This window comes from Eptatretus burgeri, chromosome 4, assembly GCF_056783735.1.
Source record: "Eptatretus burgeri isolate ZD-2024b chromosome 4, Ebu_testis_v1, whole genome shotgun sequence".
Lineage (NCBI taxonomy): Eukaryota > Metazoa > Chordata > Myxini > Myxiniformes > Myxinidae > Eptatretus > Eptatretus burgeri.
The window spans coordinates 43,943,012-43,959,893 of record NC_140964.1 but is presented as its reverse complement, the minus strand read 5'-3'; the positions used below and the strand labels follow the sequence as shown (position 1 = coordinate 43,959,893).

Below are 16,882 nucleotides of genomic sequence, written 5' to 3'. Positions count from 1 at the left end.
TGACCCTGTGACAACGTCATTCCAGAAACAACTAAATGCCATTTTTAAGCCAATGTTCAAATTGATGACATTTATTAATTGAGGTTTTTTTCATAACAAATTTAATATATTGTATTTAATGTTTTGAACAATATTTCTTGCTTGAGGGAAGGGGAAAATTTGAAGGGGGGAACCAATTTTATTTTTTTTATGAAATTATCTTTTCATGGTATTAAATGATTTTCAAGACAATTTTAACCAAAAGACTCAATTATTGGTGATGTGTCTACAATTGCCACCGAAGGTGAAGGAAGTGATGTTTTCACCCCTCTCTGTCTGTCTGTCTGTCTGTCTGTCTGTATGTGTGCAGGATATCTGAAAAAGTTGTGGACAGATATGGATGAAATTTGGTGGGCAGGTTGGGTGTGTGACAAGGACTGATTAAATTTTGGTGAAGATCTGGATCCGGATCCGGCGACGAGAATTTTTCAAGCGATTTTTCAAGCAGGCACGACACCCACAACCCTCCGTACAAAACACAGCTTGCCAAACGCACTTGCAGCGGTAATTTCCACCTGATGGTGTTTAACACAACACAGGAAACACACCCATCACGACGCCCACACTGCACGGAACGCGAACCGAGGCCGATAATAGAAAGGAACCCCACGCCACATTGCGCGGGATGAGAGTGTGCAAGGCGCAAGCGGCGCGTTCCTTTCAACCCATTTCTGGACTAATTATATCGATCATCCGATTACCTCCGCCACTGAAGGTGGTGGAGGTTACGTTTTCACCCGTCCGTGAACAGGATATCTCAAAGGTTGTGGATGTATGTGGAAGAAATCTGGTGGAGTGGTTGCGTGTGTGACAAGGAAGAACTGAATTCAATTTTGGTTAAGATCCGAATGCGGAAACTAGAATTTTTAAAGTGATTCTTTACAATTGAGAGAAAGGGCTAAAGATGATATATAACACAATATCTCAAAAAGTTGTGGACAGATTTGTACGCAACGTGGTGGACAAGTTGGTCGTATGACACGGATGACTCAATTTGATTTTGGTGAATATCCAAATCCGAAAAAGAGGATTTTAAAACTTTTTATGTGATTCACCATTGAGAAATGGGACCAAATATGATATGTAGCATGATATTTCAAGTTGTGGACGACTTAAATGACAAAACGAGATGGATGAGTTGTTTCGGTGATGAGAACAAGCCGATTCGATTTTGGTTCAGGTTAGGATGTAGATCTGGCCCATGAGTGGGATAAAAAATGTAAACTGTTCAGCCTGGCAGATGTATACATTCTACTGAATACCATTATACCATTGTAGTTTTCTCTGTTAATCTAACTTATTCATATATTATCTGTATTTTTTAACTTTATCACTTTGGAGCAGTTTGTTAAGACTATATATTAAGTTTGATTTGAAAGCACCATGAAATAAGCTCAAGTGGTATCAAAAGGTGAAAAGTTTGGAGTGAATACTTCTGCAGGTCAAGGTAACCTCATCCTAAACCACCACAGATTAGAATTACAACCAGAACCAACACAAGCTATAATATACTTTATGGTTTCAGTGAGGAAAACCGAACTCCTCTTCCCACATTTCTCCAATCATCAAGAGTTCCACCAAAGAGATGCGTTACTTGCATTATTAACTTGATTTAACGAATCATCAACCCATAACAGATAATTCAATGGTGGACGAGATGCCATTAAAATCATCATGCAAAATATAGGACACCGTAACATTCGTTTGTCACCGGATAGAGGGAGAGCAGGCCGTGTAGGCAAGCATTGGCGAAACGCGTCTGCCTCTCGAGCACACCGCCATACAGTGCCACAAACTCTTCATTATAGGCAATGGTGAAGAAGTCGAGGTGGAAAGGGCTCTGGAGGGTCTGGGCCTTGCGTAATGCCACCGAAGCCAGTGAACGTACTGAGCAAGAAATACAACAGGCACGATCATGGTTGAGTCGATAAGGACTCCTCCAGAAAGTCAATTTCAAAAAAAACAGTGTCATACACGTTTCATTGCTCTTTGGTCATCTGTTATGAATTTGTACAATGAGAATAATATTACACTTCAGGAGGGAGAGGGAAGGAAAAGGGGAAGGGGAGGGAAGGCAAGTTTTTGTGTTGTAACCTAAGTAGCACATAATGTTGCATTATGGAATTCAAGCAGGGTACAGGTGTCAAGGCATATTCAATGTCACAGACTACCACAGGGTAGGAAATGTACTTTAATGTATGAATGCAAAGAATATACTGCAATGTCATGTACTCATGTTGTGAAGGAAAATGCACAAAGGAAGAAGTATTAATGCAAAGAATGGGAATGAAGGAAATAGGATGCATGGCGGAATGGGAAAGAAATAGGTTTTAACAAGAAGGGCACTCGGTGGAGCGCGTACCTCCGCCACGCAATGCCTGATCTACGAGAACATATCAGGCCCAATACATTTTTTTTTAATATCATGCTGTAGTATCGTTTTTGGCCCTCTGTCTCAATGGTGAAGAATCATTAAAAAAAATTTAATAACTCTCGTATCCAGATCCGGATTTTCGGATATTCACCAAAATCGAATCAGTTCGTCCTCGTCACACACCCAACCTGTCCACAAAATTTCATCATACTCCGTCCACAACATTTTGAGATTATCCTGCACACAAACAAACAAGATGTTGTGCAGAGCACGACACTTGCAAAATCCACAAAAACAAATTTGACCTCAAAAATAATTGTTGGTTGAATTCAATGACCAAATATGCAACTCCTCTTCAAATTTCAAGTCAATTGGATGAAAATTGAGGATTTTACAAATACCACCTTAGTTGTTGACCAATTGGTCCACGTTGATCTCAAAAATAATTGGCTGGTTGAATTCGGTGACCTGAAATATAAATCCTCTTCAAATTTGAAGTCGATTGCATGAAAATTGAGGATTTCAGAAACTTGACAAATTTGTTGACCTTCGGCGTATGTTGACCTTTTAACCTCAAAAACAATACGATGCTTCCTGCTTATGCCAAACTCGACCATGTGGTGAAGTTTCGTGAAGATCGGTTTAAAATTGTGAGCTGCAGGCGATAAACAATCAGACAGACAGAATAACAAAATTGACTGACCAATGTACTTGAAAATCTTCGATTTTGCAACTAACAAACAGACAAAGAGACAGACGGGGTGAAAACATAACGTCCTTCACCTTCGGTGGTGGCGGTAATCAAGAAATAAGGTGCAAAGAAGAATATCAAAATATGACGTCCAACAAACCTTGCTTTTCACTGCCTGCATTCCCTGGGATGTATAATACAGGGATTCCGCTGAGTTGAAGGTCACGATCACGTTCCACCGTGTGACCTTCCCCGTACAGATACAAGCCGTAACCCATTTGTCGATATGGCAACCGTGGCCAAATGGATTGATACTGTGCAAAGCAAGGAAAGGGTCAGTGGCAAGGTGGTGACGAGACAGCAATGGGTCCTGTTCATTGACCTGAAGAGGGCTTTCAGAACTATCCCAAAATATGCTCTGCCTGGTGCTATACCTGGTGTTGGCTACACCTGCCAGTCTTGTACCACACACCTGCCAGCCTTGTACCACATGTCACACCTGCCAGCCTTGTACCACACACCTGCCAGCCTTGCACCACACGTCGCACCTGACAGCCTTGTACCACACGTCGCACCTGACAGCCTTGTACCACACGTCGCACCTGACAGCCTTGTACCACACGTCGCACCTGACAGCCTTGTACCACACGTCGCACCTGACAGCCTTGTACCACACGTCGCACCTGACAGCCTTGTACCACACGTCGCACCTGACAGCCTTGTACCACACGTCGCACCTGACAGCCTTGTACCACACGTCGCACCTGACAGCCTTATACCACACGTCGCACCTGACAGCCTTGTACCACACGTCGCACCTGACAGCCTTGTACCACACGTCGCAGCTGACAGCCTTGTACAACACGTCACACCTGACAGCCTTGTACAACACACCTGACAGCCTTGTACCACACGTCACACCTGCCAGCCTTGTACCACACACTTGCCAGCTTTGCACCACACACTTGCCAGCTTTGCACCACACGCCACACATGCCAGCCTTGTACCACACACTTGCCAGCTTTGCACCACACGTCACACCTGCCAGCCTTGTACCACACACATCACACCTGCCAGCCTTGTACCACACGTCGCACCTGCCAGCCTCGTACCACACGTCGCACCTGACAGCCTCGTACCACACGTCGCACCTGACAGCCTTGTACCACACGTCACACCTGCCAGCCTTGTACCACACGTCACACCTGCCAACCTTGTACCACACGTCACACATGCCAGCCTTGTACCACACGTCACACATGCCAGCCTTGTACCACACGTCGCACCTGCCAGCCTTGTACCACACGTCGCACCTGACAGCCTTGTACCACACGTCGCACCTGACAGCCTTGTACCACACGTCGCACCTGACAGCCTTGTACCACACGTCGCACCTGACAGCCTTGTACCACACGTCGCACCTGACAGCCTTGTACCACACGTCGCACCTGACAGCCTCGTACCACACGTCGCACCTGACAGCCTCGTACCACACGTCGCACCTGACAGCCTCGTACCACACGTCGCACCTGACAGCCTTGTACCACACATCATACCTGACAGCCTTGTACCACACATCATACCTGACAGCCTTGTACCACACACCTGACAGCCTTGTACCACACGTCACACCTGCCAGCCTTGTACCACACACTTGCCAGCTTTGCACCACACACCACACATGCCAGCCTTGTACCACACGTCACACCTGCCAACATTGTACCACACGCCACACATGCCAGCCTTGTACCACACACTTGCCAGCTTTGCACCACACGCCACACATGCCAGCCTTGTACCACACACATCACACCTGCCAGCCTTGTACCACACACGTCACACCTGACAGCCTTGTACCACACGTCACACCTGCCAGCCTTGTACCACACGTCACACCTGCCAACCTTGTACCACACGTCACACATGCCAGCCTTGTACCACACGTCGCAACTGCCAGCCTTGTACCACACGTCGCACCTGACAGCCTTGTACCACACGTCGCACCTGACAGCCTTGTACCACACGTCGCACCTGACAGCCTTGTACCACACGTCGCACCTGACAGCCTTGTACCACACGTCGCACCTGACAGCCTCGTACCACACGTCGCACCTGACAGCCTCGTACCACACGTCGCACCTGACAGCCTCGTACCACACGTCGCACCTGACAGCCTCGTACCACACGTCGCACCTGACAGCCTCGTACCACACGTCGCACCTGACAGCCTTGTACCACACATCATACCTGACAGCCTTGTACCACACACCTGACAGCCTTGTACCACACGTCACACCTGCCAGCCTTGTACCACACACTTGCCAGCTTTGCACCACACGCCACACATGCCAGCCTTGTACCACACACATCACACCTGCCAGCCTTGTACCACACACGTCACACCTGACAGCCTTGTACCACACGTCACACCTGCCAGCCTTGTACCACACGTCACACCTGACAGCCTTGTACCACACGTCACACCTGACAGCCTTGTACCACACGTCACACCTGACAGCCTTGTACCACACGTCACACCTGACTGCCTTGTACCACACGTCACACCTGACTGCCTTGTACCACACGCCACACCTGACAGCCTTGTACCACACGTCACACCTGACAGCCTTGTACCACACAGCTGCCAGCCTTGTACCACACAGCTGCCAGCCTTGTACCACACACGTCACACCTGACAGCCTTGACCGACACGTCACACATGCCAGCCTTGCACCACACACCTGCCAGCCTTGTACCACACGTCACACCTGACAGCCTTGTACGACACGTCACACCTGACAGCTTTGTACGACACGTCACACCTGACAGCCTTGTACGACACGTCACACCTGACAGCCTTGTACCACACGTCACACCTGCCAATCTTGTACCACACGTCACACGTGACAGCCTTGTACCACACGTCACACATGCCAGACTTGTACCACACGTCACACCTGCCAGCCTTGTACCACACGTCACACCTGCCAGCCTTGTACCACACGTCACACCTGCCAGCCTTGTTCCACACGTCACACCTGACAGCCTTGTACCACACGTCCACACCTGCCAGCCTTGTACCACACACATCACACCTGACAGCCTTGTACCACATGTCACACCTGACAGCCTTGACCGACACGTCACACATGCCAGCCTTGCACCACACACCTGCCAGCCTTGTACGACACGTCACACCTGACAGCTTTGTACGACACGTCACACCTCACAGCCTTGTACGACACGTCACACCTCACAGCCTTGTACCACACGTCACACCTGCCAGCCTTGTACCACACGTCACACCTGCCAGCCTTGTACCACACGTCACACCTGCCAGCCTTGTACCACACGCCACACCTGACAGCCTTGTACCACACGTCACACCTGCCAGCCTTGCACCACACACGTCACACCTGACAGCCTTGTACCACATGTCACACTTGACAGCCTTGACCGACACGTCACACATGCCAGCCTTGCACCACACACCTGCCAGCCTTGTACGACACGTCACACCTGACAGCTTTGTACGACACGTCACACCTCACAGCCTTGTACGACACGTCACACCTGACAGCCTTGTACCACACGTCACACCTACCAGCCTTGTACCACACGTCACACCTGCCAATCTTGTACCACACGTCACACCTGACAGCCTTGTACCACACGTCACACATGCCAGACTTGTACCACATGTCACACCTGCCAGCCTTGTACCACACGTCACACCTGCCAGCCTTGTACCACACGTCACACCTGCCAACCTTGTACCACACGTCACACATGCCAGCCTTGTACCACACGTCACACATGCCAGCCTTGTACCACACGTCGCACCTGCCAGCCTTGTACCACACGTCGCACCTGACAGCCTTGTACCACACGTCGCACCTGACAGCCTTGTACCACACGTCGCACCTGACAGCCTTGTACCACACGTCGCACCTGACAGCCTTGTACCACACGTCGCACCTGACAGCCTTGTACCACACGTCGCACCTGACAGCCTCGTACCACACGTCGCACCTGACAGCCTCGTACCACACGTCGCACCTGACAGCCTCGTACCACACGTCGCACCTGACAGCCTTGTACCACACATCATACCTGACAGCCTTGTACCACACATCATACCTGACAGCCTTGTACCACACACCTGACAGCCTTGTACCACACGTCACACCTGCCAGCCTTGTACCACACACTTGCCAGCTTTGCACCACACACCACACATGCCAGCCTTGTACCACACGTCACACCTGCCAACATTGTACCACACGCCACACATGCCAGCCTTGTACCACACACTTGCCAGCTTTGCACCACACGCCACACATGCCAGCCTTGTACCACACACATCACACCTGCCAGCCTTGTACCACACACGTCACACCTGACAGCCTTGTACCACACGTCACACCTGCCAGCCTTGTACCACACGTCACACCTGCCAACCTTGTACCACACGTCACACATGCCAGCCTTGTACCACACGTCGCAACTGCCAGCCTTGTACCACACGTCGCACCTGACAGCCTTGTACCACACGTCGCACCTGACAGCCTTGTACCACACGTCGCACCTGACAGCCTTGTACCACACGTCGCACCTGACAGCCTTGTACCACACGTCGCACCTGACAGCCTCGTACCACACGTCGCACCTGACAGCCTCGTACCACACGTCGCACCTGACAGCCTCGTACCACACGTCGCACCTGACAGCCTCGTACCACACGTCGCACCTGACAGCCTCGTACCACACGTCGCACCTGACAGCCTTGTACCACACATCATACCTGACAGCCTTGTACCACACACCTGACAGCCTTGTACCACACGTCACACCTGCCAGCCTTGTACCACACACTTGCCAGCTTTGCACCACACGCCACACATGCCAGCCTTGTACCACACACATCACACCTGCCAGCCTTGTACCACACACGTCACACCTGACAGCCTTGTACCACACGTCACACCTGCCAGCCTTGTACCACACGTCACACCTGACAGCCTTGTACCACACGTCACACCTGACAGCCTTGTACCACACGTCACACCTGACAGCCTTGTACCACACGTCACACCTGACTGCCTTGTACCACACGTCACACCTGACTGCCTTGTACCACACGCCACACCTGACAGCCTTGTACCACACGTCACACCTGACAGCCTTGTACCACACAGCTGCCAGCCTTGTACCACACAGCTGCCAGCCTTGTACCACACACGTCACACCTGACAGCCTTGACCGACACGTCACACATGCCAGCCTTGCACCACACACCTGCCAGCCTTGTACCACACGTCACACCTGACAGCCTTGTACGACACGTCACACCTGACAGCTTTGTACGACACGTCACACCTGACAGCCTTGTACGACACGTCACACCTGACAGCCTTGTACCACACGTCACACCTGCCAATCTTGTACCACACGTCACACGTGACAGCCTTGTACCACACGTCACACATGCCAGACTTGTACCACACGTCACACCTGCCAGCCTTGTACCACACGTCACACCTGCCAGCCTTGTACCACACGTCACACCTGCCAGCCTTGTTCCACACGTCACACCTGACAGCCTTGTACCACACGTCACACCTGCCAGCCTTGTACCACACACATCACACCTGACAGCCTTGTACCACATGTCACACCTGACAGCCTTGACCGACACGTCACACATGCCAGCCTTGCACCACACACCTGCCAGCCTTGTACGACACGTCACACCTGACAGCTTTGTACGACACGTCACACCTCACAGCCTTGTACGACACGTCACACCTCACAGCCTTGTACCACACGTCACACCTGCCAGCCTTGTACCACACGTCACACCTGCCAGCCTTGTACCACACGTCACACCTGCCAGCCTTGTACCACACGCCACACCTGACAGCCTTGTACCACACGTCACACCTGCCAGCCTTGCACCACACACGTCACACCTGACAGCCTTGTACCACATGTCACACTTGACAGCCTTGACCGACACGTCACACATGCCAGCCTTGCACCACACACCTGCCAGCCTTGTACGACACGTCACACCTGACAGCTTTGTACGACACGTCACACCTCACAGCCTTGTACGACACGTCACACCTGACAGCCTTGTACCACACGTCACACCTACCAGCCTTGTACCACACGTCACACCTGCCAATCTTGTACCACACGTCACACCTGACAGCCTTGTACCACACGTCACACATGCCAGACTTGTACCACATGTCACACCTGCCAGCCTTGTACCACACGTCACACCTGCCAGCCTTGTACCACACGTCACACCTGCCAGCCTTGTACCACTCGTCACACCTGCCAGCCTTGTACCACACGTCACACCTGACAGCCTTGTACCACACACACGTCACACCTGCCAGCCTTGTACCACACGTCACACCTGACAGCCTTGTACCACACGTCACACCTGCCAGCGTTGTACCACACGTCACACCTGCCAGCCTTGTACCACACGTCACACCTGCCAGCCTTGTACCACACGTCACACCTGCCAGCCTTGTACCACACGTCGCAACTGCCAGCCTTGTACCACACGTCACACCTGACAGCCTTGTACCACACGTCACACCTGCCAGCGTTGTACCACACGTCACACCTGCCAGCCTTGTACCACACGTCACACCTGCCAGCCTTGTACCACACGTCACACCTGCCAGCCTTGTACCACACGTCACACCTGACAGCCTTGAACCACACGTCACACCTGACAGCCTTGTACCACACGTCACACCTGACAGTCTTGAACCACACGTCACACCTGACAGCCTTGTACCACACACGTCACACCTGACAGCCTTGTACCACACGTCACACCTGACAGCCTTGTACCACACACGTCACACCTGACAGCCTTGTACCACACACGTCACACCTGACAGCCTTGTACCACACACGTCACACCTGCCAGCCTTGTACCACACACGTCACACCTGCCAGCCTTGTACCACACGTCACACCTGACAGCCTTGAACCACACGTCACACCTGACAGCCTTGTACCACACACGTCACACCTGACAGCCTTGTACCACACACGTCACACCTGACAGCCTTGTACGACACGTCACACCTGACAGCCTTGAACCACACGTCACACCTGACAGCCTTGTACCACACACGTCACACCTGACAGCCTTCTACCACACGTCACACCTGACAGCCTTGTACCACACACGTCACACCTGACAGCCTTGTACCACACACGTCACACCTGACAGCCTTGTACCACACGTCACACCTGCCAATCTTGTACCACACGTCACACGTGACAGCCTTGTACCACACGTCACACATGCCAGACTTGTACCACACGTCACACCTGCCAGCCTTGTACCACACGTCACACCTGCCAGCCTTGTACCACACGTCACACCTGACAGCCTTGTACCACACGTCACACCTGCCAGCCTTGTACCACACACGTCACACCTGACAGCCTTGTACCACATGTCACACCTGACAGCCTTGACCGACACGTCACACATGCCAGCCTTGCACCACACACCTGCCAGGCTTGTACGACACGTCACACCTGACAGCTTTGTACGACACGTCACACCTCACAGCCTTGTACGACACGTCACACCTGACAGCCTTGTACCACACGTCACACCTGCCAGTCTTGTACCACACGTCACACCTGCCAATCTTGTACCACACGTCACACCTGACAGCCTTGTACCACATGTCACACCTGCCAGCCTTGTACCACACGTCACACCTGCCAGCCTTGTACCACACGTCACACCTGCCAGCCTTGTACCACACGTCACACCTGCCAGCCTTGTACCACTCGTCACACCTGCCAGCCTTGTACCACACACGTCACACCTGCCAGCCTTGTACCACACACGTCACACCTGCCAGCGTTGTACCACACGTCACACCTGCCAGCCTTGTACCACACGTCACACCTGACAGCCTTGTACCACACGTCACACCTGCCAGCGTTGTACCACACGTCACACCTGCCAGCCTTGTACCACACGTCACACCTGCCAGCCTTGTACCACACGTCACACCTGCCAGCCTTGTACCACACGTCACACCTGCCAGCCTTGTACCACACGTCACACCTGACAGCCTTGAACCACACGTCACACCTGACAGCCTTGTACCACACGTCACACCTGACAGCCTTGAACCACACGTCACACCTGACAGCCTTGTACCACACACGTCACACCTGACAGCCTTGTACCACACGTCACACCTGACAGCCTTGTACCACACACGTCACACCTGACAGCCTTGTACCACACACGTCACACCTGACAGCCTTGTACCACACGTCACACCTGCCAGCCTTGTACCACACGTCACACCTGACAGCCTTGAACCACACGTCACACCTGACAGCCTTGAACCACACGTCACACCTGACAGCCTTGAACCACACGTCACACCTGACAGCCTTGTACCACACACGTCACACCTGACAACCTTGTACCACACGTCACACCTGACAGCCTTGAACCACACGTCACACCTGACAGCCTTGTACCACACACGTCACACCTGACAGCCTTGTACCACACGTCACACCTGACAGCCTTGTACCACACACGTCACACCTGACAGCCTTGTACCACACACGTCACACCTGACAGCCTTGAACCACACGTCACACCTGACAGCCTTGTACCACACACGTCACACCTGACAACCTTGTACCACACGTCACACCTGACAGCCTTGAACCACACGTCACACCTGACAGCCTTGTACCACACACGTCACACCTGACAGCCTTGTACCACACGTCACACCTGACAGCCTTGTACCACACACGTCACACCTGACAGCCTTGTACCACACACGTCACACCTGACAGCCTTGTACCACACGTCACACCTGCCAGCCTTGTACCACACGTCACACCTGACAGCCTTGAACCACACGTCACACCTGACAGCCTTGTACCACACACGTCACACCTGACAGCCTTGTATCACACGTCACACCTGACAGCCTTGAACCACACGTCACACCTGACAGCCTTGGACCACACACGTCACACCTGACAGCCTTGTACCACACGTCACACCTGACAGCCTTGTACCACACACGTCACACCTGACAGCCTTGTACCACACACGTCACACCTGACAGCCTTGTACCACACGTCACACCTGCCAGCCTTGTACCACACGTCACACCTGACAGCCTTGAACCACACGTCACACCTGACAGCCTTGTACCACACACGTCACACCTGACAGCCTTGTACCACACGTCACACCTGACAGCCTTGAACCACACGTCACACCTGACAGCCTTGTACCACACACGTCACACCTGACAGCCTTGTACCACACGTCACACCTGACAGCCTTGTACCACACACGTCACACCTGACAGCCTTGTACCACACACGTCACACCTGACAGCCTTGTACCACACACGTCACATCTGACAGCCTTGTACCACACGTCACACCTGACAGCCTTGTACCACACACGTCACACCTGACAGCCTTGTACCACACGTCACACCTGGCAGCCTTGTACCACACGTCACACCTGACAGCCTTGTACCACACGTCACACCTGACAGCCTTGTACCACACGTCACACCTGACAGCCTTGTACCACACGTCACACCTGACAGCCTTGAACCACACGTCACACCTGACAGCCTTGTACCACACACGTCACACCTGACAGCCTTGTACCACACGTCACACCTGACAGCCTTGTACCACACACGTCACACCTGACAGCCTTGTACCACACACGTCACACCTGACAGCCTTGTACCACACACGTCACATCTGACAGCCTTGTACCACACGTCACACCTGACAGCCTTGTACCACACACGTCACACCTGACAGCCTTGTACCACACGTCACACCTGGCAGCCTTGTACCACACGTCACACCTGACAGCCTTGTACCACACGTCACACCTGACAGCCTTGTACCACACGTCACACCTGACAGCCTTGTACCACACGTCACACCTGACAGCCTTGTACCACACGTCACACCTGCCAGCCTCGCACATCAACATCAGCAACAGATCGACAGGGATCACGTACCAGGTTCCGGAACTTCGGCATTTCGAACATGTAGGTCATGGAGCAGCGATTTCCCTCGCGGTCGGGGAGGAGGGACAACGAGGCGATGAACAGGATTCCGAACAACACCGCCCGAACCACCAGCGCAACCCTTCCCATTTGGACTTGCTGACGAGGGCCCACTGTCCCCTGCAAGACGTACAGTGAGGTTCTCTCGACGACAGTTTACACGCACGAACTCGGTGAAAGGTTCCCGATCCCGGGTCATGGATATTCATGAGAGGGAAAACATGTTAATTGGTTGAGAAATAAAACACGTGGTCCCAAGGAAGCGGCGCAGTTTGAAAAACGAATCACCTCAAACGGGCTGAGAGGTTCTTCTTCTTCACTTAATGACGGACGTGTTGAAGGGAGGAGGGACGTGTTGAAGGGGGGAGGGACGTGTTGAAGGGAGGAGGGACGTGTTGAAGGGGGGAGGGACGTGTTGAAGGGGGGACGTGTTGAAGGGGGGAGGGTCGTGTTGAAGGGGGGACGTGTTGAAGGGGAGGGACGTGTTGAAGGGGGACGTGTTGAAGGGGGACGTGTTGAAGGGGGGGGACGTGTTTAAGGGGGGGGGACGTGTTGAAGGGGGGACGGACGAGGTTATGGCCGTTCCCGAGGATTTGAATTCTTGGTGCAGGAAAGGTAACTGGATCAAAGTGAAGGATTGTCACCGGCAAAGGCTCTGTGGACGACAGTTTGAGTTTTCTCGCAAGCAAATCCGCTCCGTGCGGAATGAAGATAACTACAAACTCGGAGCGTCAGCCATCACGGCTCAGAGCAAATCGCATCTCAAGCCTTGTGCCTCGTCATCGCAGCTTGCCAGCTATTAATGCACGAGTGCGTGGCCGTACGTGCAAAAAAAAAAAAAAAAAATTGCGACGTCAATCGTGAGGTCACAGCAACGTGTCCTGTCATTGGTTAATAAATAAATGGCCGTAACTTGGGAACCGCTTGTCCGATTAATATCAAACCTTAAAAAGGCACATCTGCAGGTCCCCAGAAATATACCTGGCAAGTTTCAATTAGATCGGACCAGCGGTCGTCGAGAAACAGCGGCCACAGACAGACAGACAGACATACAGACAGACAGACACACACACAGACACACACACAGATTGCTGGAATTATGGATACACTAGTATGTGCCCGTAAAAAATAAAAATAAATAAATAAATAAATAAATAAATATTCAAACCGCGAGCAACAAACAACAACCACACAGGCCGTTTCTTCGCTCTCGCGTACCCGTACCTGCGTGGTGCAGAAATTCGCATATTATTCGCAGTTATGATGATTCGCAATTTAGTTTTAATGGCCAATTATTCAATTAGCGCCAACGTATTTTGCCTTTTCGCAATGTCGTCGCAAGGAAAAACAAAAAGAGAAGAGAAGAGAAAAAAATTTACTTCCTGGTTCAGAGCATACCAGCACTCTGATGTTACCGAAATTTATGCACCGTCTCATATGAAAACGATCATAACTTGGGGCGTTGTGTTTATCTATAAATGCGCATAAGAAATCGAGAAATTATTACAATACACAAAGTCATCATTATCCGGAAGTCCGTACGTTGTAACCCGTAATAGGGAACGCGGCTGAGCTTCCCTTCCCCATCGGCTACGCCCACGCAACAACGTGTCTTGTTATTGGTTTGGTAAATAAATGGCCATAACTTGGGAAGCACTTGTCCGATTAATATCAAACCTTGAAAAGGCACATCCTCAGGGCCCCAGCAAAAAACCTGGCAAGTTTCAATTAGATCGGACCAGTGGTTGTCAAGAAACAGCGGTCACAGACACAGACACACACACACAGACACACAGACACACAGAGATTGCTGGAATTATAGATAGATGTGGTGGATGTGGCAAGGATGAGCAGCATTTGTGGAACCAAAAGAAATGTCCTGCTGTAGGCTCTGCCTGTTCCTATTGCAAACGCCCAAACCATTCGGTGTTGGTCTGCTGAAGGTGACGTCGACTGGGCAAAACGCTCCTCATTGACACTGGAGAAAATGAGGAACAACTACCTGAAGGCAATTTGGAGGTTCTTATGATATAGAAGGTTGACAACATTGGCACTCTAGATGCACTAGTGTGTGCCCGTACGTGTGTGGCCGTACGTGCAAAAAAAAAGGATTGTGACGTCATTTGTGATGTCATAGCACCGTGTCCTGTCATTGGTTTGGTAAATAAATGGCCATAACTTGGGAACCACTTGTCCGATTAATATCAAACCTTGAAAACGCACATACTCAAGTCCCCAGCAATATACCTGGCAAGTTTTGATCGGACCAGTGGTTGTCGAGAAACAGCGGTCACAAACAGACACACAGAGATTGCTGGAATTATAGATAGACACTGGCATGGCCCGTGACGGCACTGCAACTGGCTCGGACGGCATCAACTCACCTGTCCTAAAAACCTGCTCTGCTCTTCTTGCACTTCCCTCTCTGGAAGATGACAAATGGTCCCAGACTGTCAGAGTCAGTGGCATTGCGAACATTATCTTCCATATTGATACAGGAGACAAGGTGCATGACTGGTGTTGGCTTCATGGTTAGGATGCTGGGTTTGGGATCCTGGGATCCCGTTGCTCAAATCTCCCTCGGCTGTTGAATTAATACTGCCACCGACTGTTCCCTGCGACCCTCTCCCACCCCTCTTGTCTCCTGCTTCCTTTTTTTATACGGTCTATGTGTTAGCTCTCATTCATGGAAGCCTCAACGTGGTATAGAAAAAAAAATCTCAATATAAGCAAGGCTAATGGGCTCATCACACTGATGTTGAAGAGTCCGTACGAGTTGCAGTTGACAGCTGGTCTACTTGGCCTCGATGACGCAGATTGGCTTACCGAGGGCATATGCACTGGAGACTGACCTGGATACTTTGCCTTCACCAAAACACTTCATGTGAATCTTGATCAGATAAGCACCACACACAATTCCTTACATGGGGTTCCCACCCCTCTTCAGGCTCGCTCGTTGGTGTGGGCATTCATTCCTTTGGATAGACGAATGCCATGAGTTTTCCCCACCTCAACACTGACAACTGCATTGTGGAACAATTGATGTATTGAAAGTATATATCCATAATAGTGGACGGCTTTTAGACAACAATGACTTTTGGTTCTCTGTTGTTCTGCAAATACAATGATTATATTTACAGCCCGATTACTGCTGTTGTCCCGACTCGGACGTGGTGAGCAAGACCTCTGAATATGCAAAAAAAAGACATATGTAGAAGCTGGGATGAGCATTTTGCAATCTACCTTGGCAAATATGGTGGAGGATGGTGTGGCCTTGAAAAAATATGGTGAACACCCATAAGCCAGTTATCACCAACTATGCAGAACAAAATGGATGATTAACTGATGGTTTATTTGAGTGGTCCATTGGGGATAGTTCTTCAGGTCTGAAGCATGGTTATTCTGGCAGAATCATGCAATCCACCATGATGGTGTCAGGCAGAGCACTTTGCATGGAACTGGCTGTAAGTGGGAAAGAAGAATGTTTGGTCGAGGGTCAGACCAGTTGTAACACGGTTTGGGCAGCTAATCGAGCTAAAATTATTGTGATTATCAACACAATACAAGCAAAAAACGATGGCGTGACAAAGCCCCATCAAAGAGGTATCTAGCACTGCAACCTTTGCCAAGCCCCCGGAG

At 51.3% G+C, this 16,882-nt stretch overlaps 1 protein-coding gene across 3 annotated transcripts in view; it reads right to left on the bottom strand.

The window, feature by feature from the left end:
• The window catches only part of PGAP1 (post-GPI attachment to proteins inositol deacylase 1), a 44,903-nt gene extending 31,321 nt beyond the window's left edge, over positions 1–13,582 (bottom strand). For 2 of the 3 annotated variants that reach the window (XR_015057332.1, XM_085877773.1), the window contains exons 1-3: positions 13,196–13,582; positions 3,265–3,418; positions 1,751–1,926 (exon numbers count right to left, since the gene is read on the bottom strand). Coding sequence is in view for 2 of the 3 variants with exons in the window: in XM_085877773.1 (XP_085733899.1) it covers positions 1,751–1,926; positions 3,265–3,418; positions 13,196–13,333 (468 nt within the window). In the remaining variant the exon portion in view is untranslated. The remainder of the gene's footprint in view (positions 1–1,750; positions 1,927–3,264; positions 3,419–13,195) is intronic. The other variant, XM_085877772.1, reaches the window with a different exon arrangement.
• Between the last annotated feature and the right edge of the window lie 3,300 nt (positions 13,583–16,882).